The sequence below is a fragment of the Equus quagga genome, chromosome 12 (assembly GCF_021613505.1).
Source record: "Equus quagga isolate Etosha38 chromosome 12, UCLA_HA_Equagga_1.0, whole genome shotgun sequence".
Taxonomy (NCBI): Eukaryota; Metazoa; Chordata; class Mammalia; order Perissodactyla; family Equidae; genus Equus; species Equus quagga.
The window spans coordinates 85,018,881-85,037,987 of NC_060278.1; the positions used below are offsets into that span (position 1 = coordinate 85,018,881).

At 51.6% G+C, this 19,107-nt stretch overlaps 1 protein-coding gene across 1 annotated transcript in view; it reads left to right on the plus strand.

Moving 5' to 3' along the window:
- HCK (HCK proto-oncogene, Src family tyrosine kinase) overlaps positions 1 to 19,107 on the plus strand; it is a 39,790-nt gene that overhangs the window by 17,644 nt on the left and 3,039 nt on the right. Inside the window, exons 3-12 of the mRNA XM_046678099.1 lie at positions 973 to 1,015; positions 1,381 to 1,480; positions 2,312 to 2,410; positions 5,552 to 5,655; positions 8,584 to 8,733; positions 9,054 to 9,206; positions 10,757 to 10,936; positions 11,706 to 11,782; positions 16,314 to 16,467; positions 18,380 to 18,511. Coding sequence (XP_046534055.1) covers positions 973 to 1,015; positions 1,381 to 1,480; positions 2,312 to 2,410; positions 5,552 to 5,655; positions 8,584 to 8,733; positions 9,054 to 9,206; positions 10,757 to 10,936; positions 11,706 to 11,782; positions 16,314 to 16,467; positions 18,380 to 18,511 — 1,192 coding nt within the window. The remainder of the gene's footprint in view (positions 1 to 972; positions 1,016 to 1,380; positions 1,481 to 2,311; positions 2,411 to 5,551; positions 5,656 to 8,583; positions 8,734 to 9,053; positions 9,207 to 10,756; positions 10,937 to 11,705; positions 11,783 to 16,313; positions 16,468 to 18,379; positions 18,512 to 19,107) is intronic.

Below are 19,107 nucleotides of genomic sequence, written 5' to 3' on the forward strand. Positions count from 1 at the left end.
TAAGGGGTGCTGTTACCAGCTGTTCATCATTCCCCTCTCTGTAAGTTCAAAGGTTAGGTAGTAAGGGTTCCGAGGTCAAATCAGTTTGATAAACATTAGACTAACCAGGCTACTTCCCCAGAGGACTCCTAGAGCCTCCATGAGTCTTTGTAATGAGCATCGTGAATCTCCCAGAAAATGCTGTCCTTCTCAGTGTTCTCCAAACCCTGCTTCTTTAATGTTTATTTATGTGTGTGACACACAAGCACATTCTCCTTGAAAACAAGAGTCACAAAGTCCAGTTAAAGCTCCAGTTCCTACTGACCCCTGCCCCCTCCCCAGAGGTGTCAACTGTTGTGGGTTTGGTGTGGACCCTTGCAAAGCTTTTTCTATGAATTTACACTCACGCGTGTACAGTCTGTGTCCACAGAAGGCATTTAGGATGTGTGTGTGTTTTATACAAAGGTCTCATATTTATCATCCTCAAGAACTAGCTTTATTCTTGGAGAGATGTATCTTTGAGGTCCGGCTGTGTCAGGAATGAAGCTTGCCCTTCCTCCTACAAGGGCTGCCTAGAGCGCCCCTGTTTAGATGCCACCTCCCCTGTGGATGGACACTGAGGTTGTTTCACAGACATACTGGAGCCTGTGCTCATGGGATATGTTGGCAGACCTAGGGTTGCTTCAAACATACCTTGGAAAATGCTGATGTAGACCAACCCCCTCACTGTGTGTCAGGGGAAAGGCACAAGCCCATGGCCTCCAGTATGTCCACAGCCGAGGACAGAGCCCACAACCCAAGAGACCTGCATCTTTAGTGGCTGTGCCCCTAATGTGCTGTGTGACCTCAGGCACATTGCCTGCCCTCTCTGGGCCTCCTCCCATGACACGTGGGGCTGGGATGAGATGCTCTTGAGTACCCTTTTGACACAGACCTTCCATGGCTCCCCACACACTATTGGATTCATCCCTTCCTCGCATTTCTTCCCCGCAGTGGCCTGACAGCAGCAAGAACAACCCCCCCGGACACACAGAGGGTGAGTATCCAGCAAACATGTGCGGTGGGGTCTCATGTGATGGAAACGATGAGGTTAGGTCCTCCGTCAGAGCTTGGAGCAAAATCCCAAACAGTCAAAACCACCCTGGAAGATCCCCTGAGTTGCCCTCGAAGCACTTTGTTCAGGCTGTTGTGTTTCTATAACCCTGTTCAGTGACACGAACAAAACACGGTTCACTTTACACTCGGGACTCGCACCCAGCAGGGCAAGATGCTTGCTGCTGCCGCGAGACAGACACATCCACGCTCGCGGGCTGCGTGCCAGGGGTGGGGATGGGAGGCACCCAGGTCTGTGGGCGCGCTCAGGTAAGGCCTCGCCGTCCCATGTGTCTCTCTTCCTTGCAGGTGCTGAGGACACTATCGTGATTGCCCTGTATGATTACGAGGCCATTCACCACGAAGACCTCAGATTCCAGAAGGGGGATGAGATGGTGGTCCTGGAGGAGTGAGTGCCCATCCCTTTCCCCCTAAGACATACCTATCTCCGATACTCAGTTATACTCTTTTTGTGCTTCAATTAAAAAAACTGATAGACTATCTTATACTAGGGTGTAAATGACTGATGAGAACCTGGTCACGATAGAGGAGGAAGGGTTTGCTGTTAACCTGGGTGAAAGCCACAATAAAGGGGCTTGTGTATTTACTAATGGTGCACGTCCAGGCGAGGATGAACAGGTGAAAGCGCTTTCTCAGGGAAGCCTTCCTTGGGCTCTGTGATTAAGCTACAGGCTTACCTATAGACCAGACCCTGGTGAGGTGACTTTGCATTCAGAAATCCTCGGAGCTCGGAGTTTGCTCCCTTCGATCTCCTACAGTCTTCACCATCAGTGGAGTAGTGTCCAGTATGTGCTGGGGCCCAAGGATGGGAGTGGTTATGCCTGGTCACACTCTGGAGCCCACTGCCTCCAGCTCTCGGCCCCAGCTGAACCACCCTGTCTGTCACGGGCACAGGGCCCCACCTGGGGCATGGCAAGTGAGGCCAAGGCCTAGAGTCCAGGGAAGAAGGGCGGGGCAAAGACCTGGGGCTGTGGGCTGTGAATACAAGGACAGGGCTTGGTTCCCGACCCTCGGATGCACAGTGGGGGCTATTGTAAAGATCTGCCCCCCCCCCCCCGATCAAGGGGCACGTGCTGACACCCAGGACAGTAGTGGCCCTGCCTCTCACCCCCTCCATCTTCCTGGGGTTGGGAGGTATTCTAGGCCAAGGCTGGGGGCCCCAAGAGGACCAGGGTTAGTCCTACCGCCACCTGACCCTTTGCCCCCTCCTGCCCCTCAGGTCTGGGGAGTGGTGGAGGGCTCGATCCCTGGCCACGGGGAAAGAGGGCTATATCCCGAGCAACTACGTCGCCCGCGTGGACTCTCTGGAGACGGAGGAGTAAGTATTCCATGTTCCTGCCCTCCAGAAGGAAGCCTGAGCAAAGCCGGCCTTGTTCCTCCCTCAGGGCCTTTGCACTCTCTGTCTCCCCTGCCTGGCACGCTCTTCCTCAGGCTTTTTGCCTGGCTGCCTCTTTCTCACCCTTCGGGTCTCAGAGAGGCCTTCCCTCACCACCCTCAGGGAAGACAGGCAGGTTCCCTCTGTGCCTCTCTCCTTCACAGAAACCTGTTTCATTACCTTCTGAACACTTCCCACTAGCAAAAACGACCTTATTTCTTTGGTTGTTTGCATGCTCACTGTCTGCCTCCCCGCTAGAATGGGAGCGTGCGAGGGCAGGGACTTGGCAGCTGCTGCATCTTCAGCATAGGCTGGCACACAGTAGGTGCTCAATAAATATTTGTTGACTGAAGTATACAGTCATGGCAAGGAGGGTCTTCTGAGAGGCGAGCCAGTCATCCCTCATTTGATTCATTCAACCAACATGAGCTTGCGCCTCCCCCAGCCCCGTGCCAGGCAGAGGGCTTCTAGACAAATATGACATCTTCCTGTCCTCAGAGAGGTCCTTGTAACCCATCATTCTTGGCTGCCAGTTCTTCTTTGTGTCTATCTTGACTCTTAAAACATAAACAGTTCGTCCATCCATCCATCCATGCATCCATCCATCCGGTCATCCAACAGACACTTGTTGAGCACCTGCTGTATCCCGGCCCTATTCCAGGGCTACCTCCTGAGCCAGACAGCGCTCCTCCCTGGAGATGCTCACAGTGTGGGGCTGAGATTGACCAGGAAAAAGATGGCTACACTGTAGGGGGGCAGTAGATCCAATTCAGGACCACGGTCAAAAAGACGAAAAATGAGAGTCCCCATGTTTTTTTCTCCTCTGCCTCCTCCCTCTGGCTAAATGGTATTGAGGGTTTGGGAGACTTGCCCGTTAGAAATTAAAATGTTTGGGCTTCTTCCCATCTTCAAGTCGCCTTCTTAGTGCACATGAGACCTCTTGGCCTATGAAATGTCCCCTCTTGTGGCCGTGAGGAAGCTCCTCTCCCCTCACTGACCCTGCTGTTCTGGACCTCCACGCAGCACACCCCCACACGCTGTGGGGGGGCTCTTGGCTGCTTATGTCCCCTTCTGGGCTTTCTCCTGGGGCCTCTGGGCTCTGTTCTTCCCTTCCAGGCCCCAAACACTTAGAGAATCCCAGCACCGATCTCAGCGGCCTCAGAGGAGGCACGGCTGGCCTTACTCCTCAAAGGCAATATAAGCGTTCAGTGAAAAAGGCAGCATGCAGACAGTAGTATTGTGGGTTATTTGCAAACAAAGGGGATAACCTCAATGGGTGGTTCTCACACTTGAGCGCATCTGCGTCACCTGGAGGCTGGTTTCTGGGCCCCACTCCCGACTGTCTGGTGCATGATTTGCATTTCTAACTAGTTCTCAGGCGAGGCTGATGCTGCTGATCCAGGGGCCCCCGCCTTGAGAACCGCTGACCTAGATACACACATCAGTCTTGCAGTGCGCCCACGGGCTCCTGTGTCTGCGTCTGCATCAAGAAACTGCTAGCAGAGGGTGCCTCTGGGAAGGGCAGGGGGGCCCTGGGAATCAGAGCAGGGCGGAATCTGCCCTCCTCCCCCGCCTTGTAATAGGCTATATCTTCAAGTGTTTCAGAATGCAAATGGTGTGGAAGGACCTAGAATAAAGAGTGAAGTCTTCCTCCCACCCGTCCCCAACGAGCCACTTGCCCTCCCCAGAAGCAACCAGTTTCTTGTGAGTCCTCTGAAGTGCTTTCCACTTGTGTAGGAAAATCCATACACCCCCTTTGCTTTACCCACGTGGGAGCCACCACACACACTGCTCCGCTCCCTTTGCTCAGGTCTTCCACGCAGCGCCTAGAGCATCCGCCTTCCTTTTTACAGCTGCCGAGTGTCCATCATGTAGATGCCCCACCGTCCCCTATCAGTGGTCACTTCAGTGGCTCCCAGTCTCATGCTGGGGTGAATCTCCTTGTGTCTATGTCGTTTCTTCCTTGTACAAGATCTGTGGGATAACTTCCTAGGGGTGCACTTGCCAAGAAGACAGTTTGCCCTGTGTACCCTCTAGCGTTGCTTAGATATTTTACCATGGTGTGAACCACCTTACAAAATGAAAGCAGAGAAGCTGGGTGGGCTGGGCGGGCAGTGCGGCATGGCGATTAAGATGTTGGACTCCAGGGTTAGATTGCCTGGATTTGAATCCCGCCTCCACCACTTCTCAGCTGTGTGACACAAGGCAAGTTACTTGCTCTCTCTGTTCCTCAGTTTCTTCTTCTATAAAATGGGGATAATGAAGGCAGCAATTTCATGGAATTGTTAGTTGGATAACAAGAACTCGACGACTGTTAGCTGTCTTTCTCCCCCAGTTGATACAGAGGAAACAGAGGCCCAGAGAGGGAAAGCTACTTTCTCAAAGTCACTCAGCAGGTTTGTGGCAGGGCCAAGCCCTGCTGACCTCTGGTCTGGGACTTTTTCCATCATAGTAAGTGAACCATTCCTCACTCTACTGACGGGGGGAATGGATTCGGCGGTGGCTGCTGCTTGAACTTTTCTACCCAATATCTCAAATATCCAGGGAGAAAAAAGAAAAGATCCAGAGATAGGGCCCCGAGTATAAAATTATTTGAAACCTCACCTTTTAGCTTAGAAATTCATGCCGGCTTTATATTTGACTCTGTGTACACAGAGGAGGGTGAACAAGGTGAGGACCTCCACGGCCCTCAGGGGATCGTCCTGTGTTCCTGTGACATTGGCAGGAGGAAGCTTTTGACAGTGTTCTTCAGGCTGCTGCATCTTCCCGCTGTCTTTCAGTCCGTCACCGTGCCCCTCACACTGGGTGCTGCTGGGGTGGCCCGTGGCATTTTGCATTTGTAGTGCTGGATTCTTTTTCTTAAAGAAAGCTCCCCAAGCTACACACGCTTCAGTCTCAGCAAACTGGATTCACTACTGGTAAAATGTCTGTTTTAATATCAAAAGATTGGTTGTTTTTCCAAAAGAATCTTTGAGGAAAAGTGATGCTGCAGGAAGCCAGGCCCTCGGTATCCTGGTTCCTCAGGCGAGCGGGACAGGACCGCCCACCCCAGGTTCCCACGCTGCCCCCTCCCCTTTCCACCAGGTGGTTCTTCAAGGGCATCAGCCGGAAGGATGCAGAGCGCCAACTCCTGGCCCCTGGCAACGTGCTGGGCTCCTTCATGATCCGGGACAGTGAGACCACCAAAGGTGACTGAGCCCTCTCCACCCTTCCCCGCCCTGCAGGAGTGCCCCAGGCAGGACGGGCCACCACCCCTCCCTCAGCACCTGGGGAAGCCTGAACCACTCACCCAGCCCACCGTGGCTGCCAAGTTTTCTCCAGCCTGGTTTGGGCCCTCTCAGTCCCGGTGCTTGCCTGCTTAGGTCAAGGGAAGGAGGCCCGTGTGGTTATGGTCCCCCAAAAAACCACATCCTGCTGAAGTGTGATCTTCACTAGCTTGTATCATTTAATACCCATCACAAAATGTCTTGTCCACAAACCTGATTCCCCCGTCTTCCAAGGGGTAGATGAGGCTGCAGGACAAGCCCCAGGCCAGCCTCCTCTGGGACTCCACTTAAAAGGGCTCCTTTGAGGTATTTGCAAGTTTTGATGTTGGCGACCTGCTTCCCGAAATTCCTGTCTGTGAGGGTGGCTTTCTGCCAGGTCACGGCACGGGAGGCAAGAACAATGCCGAAAACATCGCAGAACTCAGACTGGCAGCAACAAGGCGAATTTTCCCAGAGGAATGAATGTAAACAGGGTCTTGTGACTTCAAATTTTACACACAGAGTGCACCTTACTAACATGTTTAGACTCAAAACTGCTTGGTTCAAATGAATCAAGTAAATCGTGTAAAGTGTGACCTCACGGTACCCTGAGCAAACAGTTTTGGGGCCATCGATCAAAGGCACCTGGGTGGCCTTCCACGCGGCCCCTAGATATCTGAATTGGTGCCGCCTGAACGTGGCTCGGCTCATGCCACTCACGATCCGTGGTTCAGGTCATCGACTGTTCACGCTTTATTTCCTCCCACCCAGCAAGCCCCTCCCCGCCCCTAGGGGACAATAAAGAGGACGAAAAGGCAAAGCTGTCCACAGCCCCTGGCTTCCCCTCTCCCCCGGTGCCCAGGACAGCTGGGAGATTGGGCTGGTCCATCCTGCAGACCGGGGCAGAGAAACCAAAGAAACAGTCTCAGACCTGCAGGGCGGGAGGCATGCCTGGTCCACCTTCACGGTCCGCCAGGGGTAGGGGCGTAGTAGGTGCGTTCGCCAATTTAATAAAACTTTCAGCATGGGTGCCCTCAGTCCCATCCTGCTGCCTCTTGAATTCTGCCCCGCCCCATCCAGCGTCAGCCAAGCCAGCCTCCCCTTGACTGGCCAGAGTGGCTAAGAGCAGGGCCCCGAGCCACTGCCCGGGTTTGAATCCCCGCTCTGACACTTAGCAGCTGTGTGACTGCGGATGAGTGACTTCACCTCCCTGAACCTCAATCTCCTCATCTGTAAAATGGTGGTGATAGAAGACCTCTATCTTGTGGGGTTATTCATTCATTATAATTAATAATATAAGTCATTATAATTCATATAATTGTAATTCATTATAATGAATATTATTCATATTCATTCACTGTTTATTCACACAAGGTTTTTAGAATAGAGCCTGGCACATATGGTCAGTTGTTAATCATTTAATAATTTAAACCTCCTCAAAATCCTGTGATACAGTGCTATCGTGGTAGAGAAAACTGAGAGACAGAGAGGCTAATAACTCGCCCGAGGATGCACAGCTTACAAACGGCAGAACTGTGGTCACGGCTGAAAGACTCGTGTGTTTCTGGTCTATGTGATGTCACGTGTACCAGGTTCCTCTTGCTGCTGTAACAAATTACCACAAACTTAGAGGCTTAAAACCACAGGAGCCTATTTTCTTACAGTTCTGGAGGTCAGAAGTCTGAAATCGTTCTCCCTGGGCTCAGGTTAAGGGGTCAGCAAGGCTGGTTCCTTCTGGAGGCTTCAGGAAAGGGTCTGTGTCCTTGCCTTTCCAGCTTCTAGAGGCCACCAGCATTGCTTGGCTCATGGCCCCCTCTCACGTCTCTCCAAGCTCATGTTTCCACCTACACACATCCTACCACCGACTTTGACCCTCTTACCTCCTCTTATGAGGACCCTTGTGATGACAGTGGCCCACCTGGATAACCCAGGAGAATCTCCCCACCTCCAGATCCCTGACTGGGCCTTTTGCAGAATGACATCTGCAAAATCCCTTTCACCAAGAGGCTAACGTGTCACAGGTTCCAGGACATAACATCTTGGGGGCCCATTATTCAGCCTACTGCATTATTATTATTTTTTTTTTTTTGAGGAAGATTAGCCCTGAGCTAACTACTATCAATCCTCCTCTTTTTGCTGAGGAAGACTGGCCCTGAGCTAACATCCATGCCCATCTTCCTCCACTTTATACGTGGGACACCTACCACAGCATGGCTTTTGCCAAGCCGTGCCATGTCCACACCTGGGATCCGAACTGGCGAACCCCAGGCTGCCAAGAAGCAGAATGTGCGAACTTAACTGCTGCACCACTGGGCCGGTCCCCAGCCTACCATATTTAATGTTTCCATTTCCATTTCAATGATTGGACTGATTCTTTTGTTTATCTTTTTGCTTGTTTGTTTCTGAATAGCCTGACTTTTTCCCGAACTGATGTGGTATCTTGGCTTTTGTGATAGATAGACAGACAGACAGAGAAAAAAGTAATAATGAAGAAGATGATGATAGCCAGCATTTACTGAGCGCAACATCCTGAGTAGGGTACAAGCATTGCTTCCTTCAGTTGTCAGGTAACATGACGAGGCAGGGAGCTAAGATAGCTATTCCCATTTTACAGATGAGAAAACGGAGGCACAGAGAGATGACGTAGTCACTTGTCCAAGGTCTCAGAGCTGGACATGGAGGAGCCTGGAGGGGGACCCAGGCAGCCTGACCCCACAGCCCACTCTCACCCTTGTGCTCCCCTGCCTGGGAGCCGGGATGGTGCCAGCCAGCAGTGGCCTTACGGGATGTCAGGAGGTGGTGCAGGGTGCTGACACGAGGTGGCAGGCCTCTGAGTCCCCCTCCTGAGCGGTTTCTCTCCGGCTGATGCAGGAAGCTACTCTTTGTCTGTGCGAGACTACGACCCCCAGTACAGGGACACGGTGAAGCATTACAAGATCCGGACCCTGGACAGCGGGGGCTTCTACATCTCCCCGCGGAGCACCTTCGGCACCCTGCAGGAGCTGGTGGCCCACTACAAGAGTGAGTGCCGCGGGGGCTGCATCCCAGCGGGGTGGGCCCGTCTCCAGGATTGCTGCTCAAGGCTGCACTGCGGCCGCTGAGCTCCTCGGGACCCTCCCCAGACAAACAGTTGCTTTGGATTCTCCTGAAGTCTCAGGCCTGTTGAGCTGGAGGGGGAGGTGGCATCTCACCATGCTCTGCTCCCTTGGGAAGGTCCCTGATGCTGGCAACTTCTTGGGACTTTGGCCAGATGCCGGGGACCAGGCAGGGAGGCCTCCGAGGGAAAGCCTCGGGCTGGCCCGGAGCTGGCTGCCCTCGACTGACCAGGGGCTCTTTTCCAGAGGGGAGCGATGGACTCTGCCAGAAGCTGACAGTGCCCTGCATGTCCTCCAAGCCCCAGAAGCCGTGGGAGAAAGATGCCTGGGAGATCCCCCGGGAATCGCTCAAGATGGAGAAGAAGCTTGGAGCTGGGCAGTTTGGGGAAGTCTGGATGGGTGAGGCGCCGGGGCCAGAGGGTGGAGAAGAGGGAGGGGGAAGGGAGGTCCTTGCTTCCAGGAACAGCCTGAGGCGACGTGGGAATGCCACCCAGGTCAGAAGGGGAGGTTTGAATAATAACCATAAAGGAGCAATTCCTCTGATAGCAATCCAAATTGTCCTGCCATGCAAACACTGCTTTGCCTTTGAGGGCAGGCCTGTTGGGGTCAAAAACTTCCTTCTGGGAAGCAGGAGTCCTAGAGGAGGAACCCGCTCCCTCGTACGGAGCTGGAAACAGCCTACGAGTTTGGGGTTGAGATACCCAAAGGCCTCTTGGGGTGATGAAAGTTGAGAGTGGGGAAATGCAACTTGGAGATTTCCAGGTGAGTTCAATGTTGGCAACTGATGAAAAAGCTTTCTGAGCACCTGCCGTGTGCCTAGCACCATGCCAGGGCATCGTGGGGCACCAAAAAGGCATGTCCCACCCCTGCTGTCCTGCCCCTAATAACTTGAGGACAGCAATGCCTGCTTTGCAGAATTGTGGGGTAGACACAATGCCCGGCCCAGTGCCTGGTGCATCCCATTGTGCTTATACTCCACCACGTTCCAAATGGGAGTGAAGACACCTTACAGGCATATAAACAATTCAGCCAGAAAAAATAAATTTAAAATCCATGTATTTCAACTACATTTATTGAGAGCCTACTATGTGCCAGGCACTGAGTAAGAGAATGTGGCAGGAAAATATGGAGAGGAAAGTAAGACAGATCTGAATAACGAGACTGGGAAACAAAAAATATTATATAAGGGCCTAGACTCTTACTACAGGAAGACCACAAATCTGGATTCAAGCTTCCTGGCAGCCAAGGCAAAAATGGAAACATGAACAATTATGAGATTTACGGGATCCACAAGGTGAAGCAAGGGGTGACGTAGAGTAGGGAACAGCATGTGCAAAGTCCCTGTGGTAGGAGGGGGAGTTGGGTACTTGAGGGACTGAGTGACATGTAGAGTGATGGGTATACAAAAGTCAAGGGGGAGTTTGGTGGATCATGAGGCTGGCAAAGCAGGCAAAGCTAGACTGTGTAGGGCTTTGTGGACCATGGCGAGACTGGTATTTATCTTGAGAGCAGTGTTAAGATTAAAGCATTTTAAGCAAAAGCGGTGTGTGTGTGCATGTGTGGGAGAGAGAGTGAGCAACAAAGCAAAGGTGGTATGTGTGTGAAAGTGTGTGAGTGACTGACATTATCTGAGTGATGTTTTGAGGTCGTTCTTTAATTCCTATGACAGCCCTTCAAAGGGAGTGCTGATCATTTCCACTTTGCAAATGAGGAAACCACAGCTCAGAGAGGTTAAGTGACTTGCCCAAGGGCGCACACAGCTGGGAAGTGGTGAACGGGCCTTCCAACCCACCTCTGCGGCCGAAGCCCGGGTCTCCGCTTCCCTGTCTGAGGGCTGACATGGATAGGGAAGGGGTTCTGGAGGAGGCAGTCTGCAGCTGGGCCTTCCAGGGCTGTGGGAAAAGAGCAGTGGGTTCTGACCCCCGTTCCTGCTCCCTCTGCTCCCCCAGCCACCTACAACAAGCACACCAAGGTGGCCGTGAAGACGATGAAGCCGGGCAGCATGTCCGTGGAAGCCTTCCTGGCGGAGGCCAACCTGATGAAAACTCTGCAGCATGACAAGCTGGTGAAGCTGTACGCGGTGGTCACGAAGGAGCCCATCTACATCATCACGGAGTTCATGGCCAAAGGTGCCGCCTCCTGGGGGCTGGGGATGCAGGCTGTGGCTCATACTGGTCAGTTGCAGACTCAAAGGGGACCCTGATGTGGTTCTTGCCCTTGCAATGCCCCCAGTCTGGCCAGGAGCTCTTCCAACAGGCGCTCATTGAGCACCTTAATCTGTAACCGCCCAGCCCTGCTGGTTGAGGGGTGAAATTATATTACGGGAATGCCAGGGGAAGGGGAACACGCGGGGCCGCCAGGAGAGGGGAGGGGGCCAGACCCCCGCAGGTGGCTGTGGGTTCACGGTGAGCCTTAGGGGCCAGGGGACTCCCCCCACGTCCCCAACCCAGCAGCCACCTTCCCTGCATGGACCAGCACTCTGGAAAAGAGTCTTCAGATTATGGGTCCCACGCCACCCCTGCCTGGCACGGTCCAGGGTTTCTCAGGGGTTGTTCTGGGCCACTGTTCCACAACCGTTTTCAGTCCCTGCCCATTTATCGATAAACAGAAACACCTCGCACAGCCTCGCTTAGTGTGATTTGAAATCTCAATACTTTTTTTGTTTTCTAAATACACAAGTATGCCAGCCTTATAAAACCACAGGCCTGGTCCTCCAGCCTCCCACAGCTGTCTCAAAGAACCAGGCTAGCAATCACAAGGTCATTTTCAAAACACTCAAATTCTGTTTCTCAAACACTATGACTGATAAATAAATAGTGTTATTTAAATCCAGGACCATGAACGATTTTCGTCATCCACTAGTGAGAGTAGTGAACCTTGCCCCCTCTCCTCCTCCAGGAAGCCTGCTGGATTTCCTGAAGAGTGAAGAAGGTAGCAAGCAGCCCCTGCCGAAGCTCATTGACTTTTCGGCCCAAGTAAGAGTCCGGTGGGGAAGTCAGGGGAGGGGGCAGGAACTCAATTGTTTATTCAACAAATATTTATTGATCACAGACTATAATTATAGCTAACATTTATTGGGTGCTCAGTATAAAGGCATACTTTTTATGTGCGCCTTCTGTGTACTAACTCATTTAGTCCTCACAGCAATTTCCCAGGGTAGGATATTTGTTATCTCTTCTTATGTAAGAAACCACTCTAAAGCTAGGAGCTTGAAACAACAACAATTTCTTATTTCTCATGATTCTGTGGGTTTTGGCTGGGTGGTTTTTCTGCTCCACGTGGTGAAACTGAGGCCACTCATGTGGATGCATTCTGCTGAGAGCTCATCCGGGGCGAGAATGTCAGCGACGCTGGCGCCTCCTCCAGGGTCTCGCGCCTCGTGGCCCCTCGTCACGCAGTAGCCCAACTGGAGCCCATTTATAGCAGAGCAGCGAGGTTCCAAGGAGTCTTCTAAGGGACCAAGCCCTACTGTGTGAGCACTCATGAAGCCTCTGCTTGCACCAGGCTTGCTAATGTCCCACTGGCCAAAGGAAGTCACAGGGCCAAGCCAGCAGCAGTGTGGGAGGGGACTGCACAAGGGCAGGAGGCCCAGGAGGCCTGGTTCACTGGGGCCACCGATGTAGCTGCCTGGCCACAGGTAGGTAATTGTCATCCCGTTTTACAGAATAGGAAGTTGAGGCATAGAGAAGAAGTTAAGCACAGACGGGGAAACTGAGGCCCAGTGAGGTCAATTAGTTTACCTAAATTACTGTGTTAATTTGGGGCGATATGGCAGTGAGCAAAATGGAAAGTCCGGAGTCGCAGATATTAAGCAACTGAATGTGTTAGAGAGCCATGACCCAAGGAGTCCTGGCTCAGCCTCAGAAGAATGCAACATCCAGCAAAATAAATAATGTACGCAAATCACAGAAACACCTCCTAAGACCCCATTTTCTTTCTCCTCTCAGCCCAGCTGGAGTGCTCTTTACTCCTCTTCTCTCATTCTCTCCTGTCTGTGGGAAAACAGGGGAGGAAACGGGTGTGATGCGCATGCACGGCTCGAGGAGCCTGGGCCATCTGAGAAGGCTTCCCGGAAGAAGTGGCTTCTAGGCTGAGCCCTGAAGGATGAGTAGAAGTTAGGCAGATGGGAGAGGGAAGTGTTCTTGCAGGAAGAAACAGCTGTTGCCAAGGCCCCAAGGGAAAAACAAGAGCTCGGCCTGCTCAGTTGGAGCCTGGGACTGACAAAAAGGAGGGAGGTGTGGTTTGCAGCCTGGGGGGTGTTAAGCGAGATGTGCACCTGGGCCTAGGGCTGGGCCTTCTGGAGATGCCTAAGGCCGAGCTCATTTGAGTAGGCAAATCCTGGGGAGGCCAGAGGTTTCATAAAAGGCTTTGCCTTTCAGAGCCTGGAATGTCAGAGGCACGTGGAATTCCAGGGCTGGTGTTTTCACTTCAACGGGCCATCCCTGGGGAAACAATAGTCTGGCCTGTTGCTAAATCATAACCATCAAACTGACAGACACCTTGCTGGGCAGAACATCATCGATTAGGGTGAGAGCCGCTCTCCCCATTTCACAGATGGGAGAACAGAAACCGAGGCAAGGAAAGAGGTTCCAGGCCCTTGTGCATCCAGCAGCGGAGGTAGACTCAGAGCCCAGGGACAGGAGGGAGCCATCCTGGGGTCCTGGCCTTCGCCTCCAGGCCTGGAGGAGTAGATTGGTGCAGTGGAGGGTGCCCCAACCCTGTCACCAACTGACTGCATGGCCTTGGATCCACTCTGGGTCTCAGTCTCTCCATTTGTCACGTGAGGGAATTGGACCACATCCGTGGTTTTCAAGTTCAGAAGTTTTTTTTTTAGCCATAATTCTGTTGGTCAAATGAATCTTAAACAGTAGCTGAATATTTTAAAATAGACCAAAACAGAGCAGCTCTGATTGAAGGGCGTGGCCTTTCTTTTGTCTCTCTACCCCCAAGACAGCCTCTGGGTATCAGTAGGGTTCAGTCTGAAGAGGCGTGAGCTGGAATATCCCTACAGGCCCCTCCGGCTGGGGTTCTGTGATCTCTTGACACCCTCAGAAGCAAACCCAAGTTCCAATGCCCCACATCATGGCGGCCCACTTGGTGGTCATGAAATCTCATCACCTCGTCAACCCCCAGTTCTCAGATCAACCCTGAACCCAGTAAACCTGTGCATCATTCATTCAGTTGACAAACCCATGAGAAGCAACACTCTGTATGCATATGGACTTAGGGACCATACAGTGTTTTGGTTTTGATCCCAGCTCTGCCTGTGTAGCTTTGAGCAAATTGGTGAACCTCTCTGAGTGCCACTTTCCTCGACAGGGACCATTAATAGCCACTACTTATGTGCCAGGCACTGTTCTAAGCCCTTGATGTAGATAGACTTAGAGTATTAATCCTCACATGACCCTTTGGAAGAAGGTTCTACTGTCCCCATTTTACAGGGAAGGAAAGTGAGGTACAGAAGGGTGAAGCAGCTTGCTTGAGATCACAGAGCGGTGGGGCTCAAGCTGAGCTGGTCCAACTCTGGAGTCACTTAGCCACTATCCTCTACGCGTTCCTGAGTGGGGTTAGTCCCACCTGCCCCGCTGAGCTCCTGTGCAAATCCATAACATGAGTGTCTGCCAGTGGGTAAAAAATGGTAACTACTAGCATTAGTGCCTGCTCTGTGCCAGATACAAGGCCAGAAATTCAGGTAGAGTAATGGACAAGTGCGTGGACCCTGGACAGGGCTGACCGATTTCCCATCCTGGCCACCACTTGGGCCGGTTCCTTATTTCTCTGGGATTCAGTTTTCTCGCCTGCGTAATGGGGCCGATAGCAATAGTACCTCCCCCAAAGCACAGAGTAAATGCTACTTAAGCATCCTCTTATAACAAACTGATAAGTTACAAAGTCTGCGGTTAACGTGCTACTCGTTGTCAACTCTTCATCTAAGGACTTCTTATAAATTTCTCACACTCCTCAGGCCAAGACTCCCTCTCTCCCGACTCCTGGCCCTGGCCGGCAGCTCCAAACCATATCAGAGAGTCTCCAGTTATCTCGGAAAGTCTGGAGCCTCAGACCTCGGTTCCGACGGCCATGGCTGCCCCCTGCTGGCCATTTCCTCCAAGTGCACCACCCGCTTGCCTGTGGCCTTGAACAGGCTGGTGGCTTGGTTTGGCCTCTCTGGCCCGACCCCCCACCTCCCACAATAATCTCAGCAGACTGCACCCAGCTGCAGTCCTCCAGACCATCCAGAGTTCTGGGTACTTAGAGGCAGCATGGGGCCCTGGGATTGCAAATCCACAGACTGGCTTGAGTCTGACATTCAGAACTTCCTGGCAGTGTGATCTGGAACAAATGTCCCTTCTCTGGAAAACAGAGGTCATGAGAACACCCGCCTCAGGGAGCTGGAAGGCTAGTTTGTGACCTATAGAAGCTGTTTTCTGGGTGTTTGAGGGTGAATCTTAAACCTCTTTTGCACGAACCCTTGTAAGTGAAAAAAGTCTCTAAGGAAAATTCCCACATCTTTCCGTCAGAGGCTACCAGGGCCCCACTGTGAAAGAATCCTCCATACAGTCTATCATTCACTCAGCAGCCATGGTGGCATTAAAATATACATGAGACTGTGTCACACACTCCTGCACGAAGCCTTCCATATCTTCCCATGGCGCTCAGAATAAAATCTAACCTCCTCTCATAGCTCACAAGGTTCTTCACAGTCAGCCGCCTTCCCTCTCAACCTCAACGCCCCCCACTCTCCCTACAGCAACTTCTGCCCAGCCACCCTGGCCTCTGTGCTGTGCCATGAACACTCAAGTGCATTCCTACCTCTGGGCCTTTGCACATGATATTCTCACAGCAAGGAACATTCTTATTTGACATACTTAGGATCATCACTGAGATCTTTGCTAAAATTTCACCTCCTCAAAGCAGCCTCCCCTGATCACTCAATTCAAAAAAACCCTCTATACTTCGTGTCCTGTTACCCTGCTTTATCTTTCTTGATGTTGCTTATTACCACCTGCAGGGGCTTGGCCTGGCTCCACCTGTTCCAGTAACATGTCGGGCTCCTACAGCATCTACACTCAGTAGGTATTTGTTGAGTGAATATGAATTTTCCCTGCCTAGGCTTGGGGATGAAGAAGGTATAAGAGATACAGCGGATTATGATGTGAGTTCAGGTTTTCCCCAAAAAGAGGTTTGGAATGAAAGCTCTTCATAGCATCCTGGAGTGTGTGTGTGTAGGTCCTGGAGGAATATGCCATTGCTTTTTCTTTGGTGTTCTCTGGAAGTCTCAGGACTCTGGAGAAGCCCCCAAACTGAGCCAGGCCCGGAGGATCCCCCAGCCTGCCTGGGTGGACAGAGGAAGGCCAATCTGCGCCTGGACTCTGCCGCAAGAAAGAGGGAGTTGGCGCGCGAGTTTTCCCATTTTCTCCTGCTTGGGCTCTCATCTTCTGTTTTTGGGGGGTGCCGCCTTGGACTGGGCCACCTCTGAGGGTGAGGGTGTCTCTGTTTTGGGTGGAGATTGCAGAAGGCATGGCCTTCATCGAGCAGAGGAACTATATTCACCGAGACCTGCGAGCCGCCAACATCTTGGTCTCCGCGTCCCTGGTTTGCAAGATAGCCGACTTCGGCCTGGCGCGGGTCATCGAGGACAACGAGTACACTGCTCGGGAAGGTAGGGGATGCTGCCGAGGGCCCCCTGGGGCCCACTTGCGTGGGTTGTGCGTGCTGAGTGTTGAGAGCAGTGAAAGCGATGGGTGAAATGCAAAGGTCGGTCCCAGTATTAGCTGTGCGTTATTAAGCTTGATGAAGTCTTTCCGGATAGGGTGTCCTGGTCTGCAGCCTCACCCCCTGACTCTGATCAATTTTAGATTCAGTTAGGCAAGTACATGTTGAAATTAAGGGTAAGAGCAATTTTATGCATAGTAGACAAAAATTGGGAAGAATCTAAATGTCCATAAATAGTAGAATGGATATATCAATTGTGCTATATTCATACAATATGATATTATGCAGCAATGAGATATTATAAACCAATGCTACATGCAACAAAATGGTTGGCTCTTACAGGCATAACATCAAAATAAAAGGAATCAGACAAAAAGAAGCAGATGCTGGATGGTCCTATTTATATAAAATTCAGAAACAGGCAAACTTGCTTGTGAATGTTTATAGCAACGTTATTCACAACAGCCAAAAAGTGGAAGCAACCCAAATGTCCATCAACTGATAAACAGATAAACAAAATGTGGTCTATCCACACAATGGAATATTATTCGGCCATGAGAAGGAATAAAGTACTGATAGATGCTAAACATGGATACACTTTGAAAACATGTTAAGTGAAAGAAGCCAGACACCAATACCACATATCGTGTGATTCTATTTACATGAAATATCCAGAACTGGCAAATCTATCAAGACAGAAAGTGGATTAATGGTTGCCTAGGCAGGAGTGGAGAGTTGGAAATAAATACAGAGTAACTGCTGTAGGTTTTTTTGGGGGGATGTGATGAATATATTCCAAAACTCACAATTTTGTGAACATACTAAAAACTATTGAAAAAATTTAAGTGGGTGAATTGTATAGTCTGTGAATATATCTCAACGAAACTGTTAAAGAAAAAAATAGGCAAAACTAATCTACGGTGCTAGAGGTCAGGATAGTGGTTCCCTGGCATGGGAGGTATTGACAGCGGCAGGGGTGGGGGGGGGCGGGGTTTCAGGGGATGGACAGAAGGGAGCCTTCTGAGGGGCAGAAAGTGTTGTATATCTTCATCTGGGTGGTGATTACAATGGTATATACATATATAAAGATGCATCAAGTTGTGTATGAAAGATTTGCCACTTTATTTCATGTTTGTTACGATGCAGTAAAAAAATTATCTAAACTAAGGGCAACCACTAAAAGAATAAGAGTAGAATGGATAATTTCTAAACCAGGAGAAGGTAAGCAGGAATAAAGAAAACTGTTTTGCACCCAAGGAAGGAAGGGATGGAGAGAAAATCCACATAGAGCATTTTCTGAACTTGATTATGTAGTCAGTCACGGAGCAGGTCTCCCCAAAGTCCGAAGGACAGGTACCCTACAGACCACGCTGCCAACCGCAACGGTGTTGAGAGAGAAATCATGAGCCAAAGCCCATCCCAGACCAGGCGGAGGGCGGGGAGGAGGAAGACACTCAGTCACTGGAAACAGCAGAGGCCAAAATCTTCCCTTCCCCCAAGGCCAAGGGTGAGGGGCCTGAGACATCAGCTGTGGCCTGGACTCTAGGCGCCCTGAAGTCCTGCTGTCCCCAAAGACTCTGGCCTCTAGGTATCCCCTCTTCAGGAGCTGTAGTTTACTGGAGTATCAGCTGAATCAATGAGGTGGCCCCAGAGAGTAAGCTCCCTGCCACACGCCAGACCCTCTGCCTTCTCCTCCCCACTTTAGCCGTCTGTCCTCAGGATGGACATTCTTTTCTTCCGCAGAAGCCAGGTTGAGGGAAATCGCAGCTGCACCCCTGTCCTGTTCCCTCTCCCCAGCAGACACCCAGCCCTGACTGCTCCCCAGAGCCCCCCTGACTCCGCTGTGTCCAATCCCACAGGGGCCAAGTTCCCCATCAAGTGGACAGCTCCTGAGGCCATCAACTTTGGCTCCTTCACCATCAAGTCAGACGTCTGGTCCTTTGGTGTCCTGCTGATGGAGATTGTCACCTATGGCCGGATCCCTTACCCAGGTAGGGAAGGGGGTGTCAGCTTGGGGCTGCTTCCAGGGCCCAGCCTGGCTCTCTCCCCTCATCATGTCGTCCATTCAGACTGAGTTCTTCATCCTCACCCTCAGCCTCCCCTCGCCTGCCTCATCCCAGGTAAAGGCACCACCACCCACCCGGTCTCTTAAGCCTGAACTCTGGGGGCTTACTTGGCCCTTCTTCTCTCACCCCTTACCACATCCAAGCAGTCACAAGGTTCTGGCCATTTAACTCCAGAACATATTCCAAATCTGCCCACTTCTAACTCCACAGCCTGCCCCCACATCCAGGCCAACATCACCTCTCACATCCATGGTGCACTGGCTCCTGGTCCATCTCCCTGCTTCCTCCCCTCTCTCCTACAGCCATTCTCCACTTGTGGGCCCGAGGGATTTTTCTAAAATTGTGAATCAGATCTTGTCCCTTCTCCACCTCTAACTCTTTAATGGTCTCCAACATAATTAGGACAAAATCCCAAACTCCTAATTACGGCCTGCAGATCCTGCATGATCCAGCTCCTGCCTTCTTCTCCAGCTTCGTCTCACGCTATACCCCGCCATCCAGTCATCTAAAGCACCCTACAT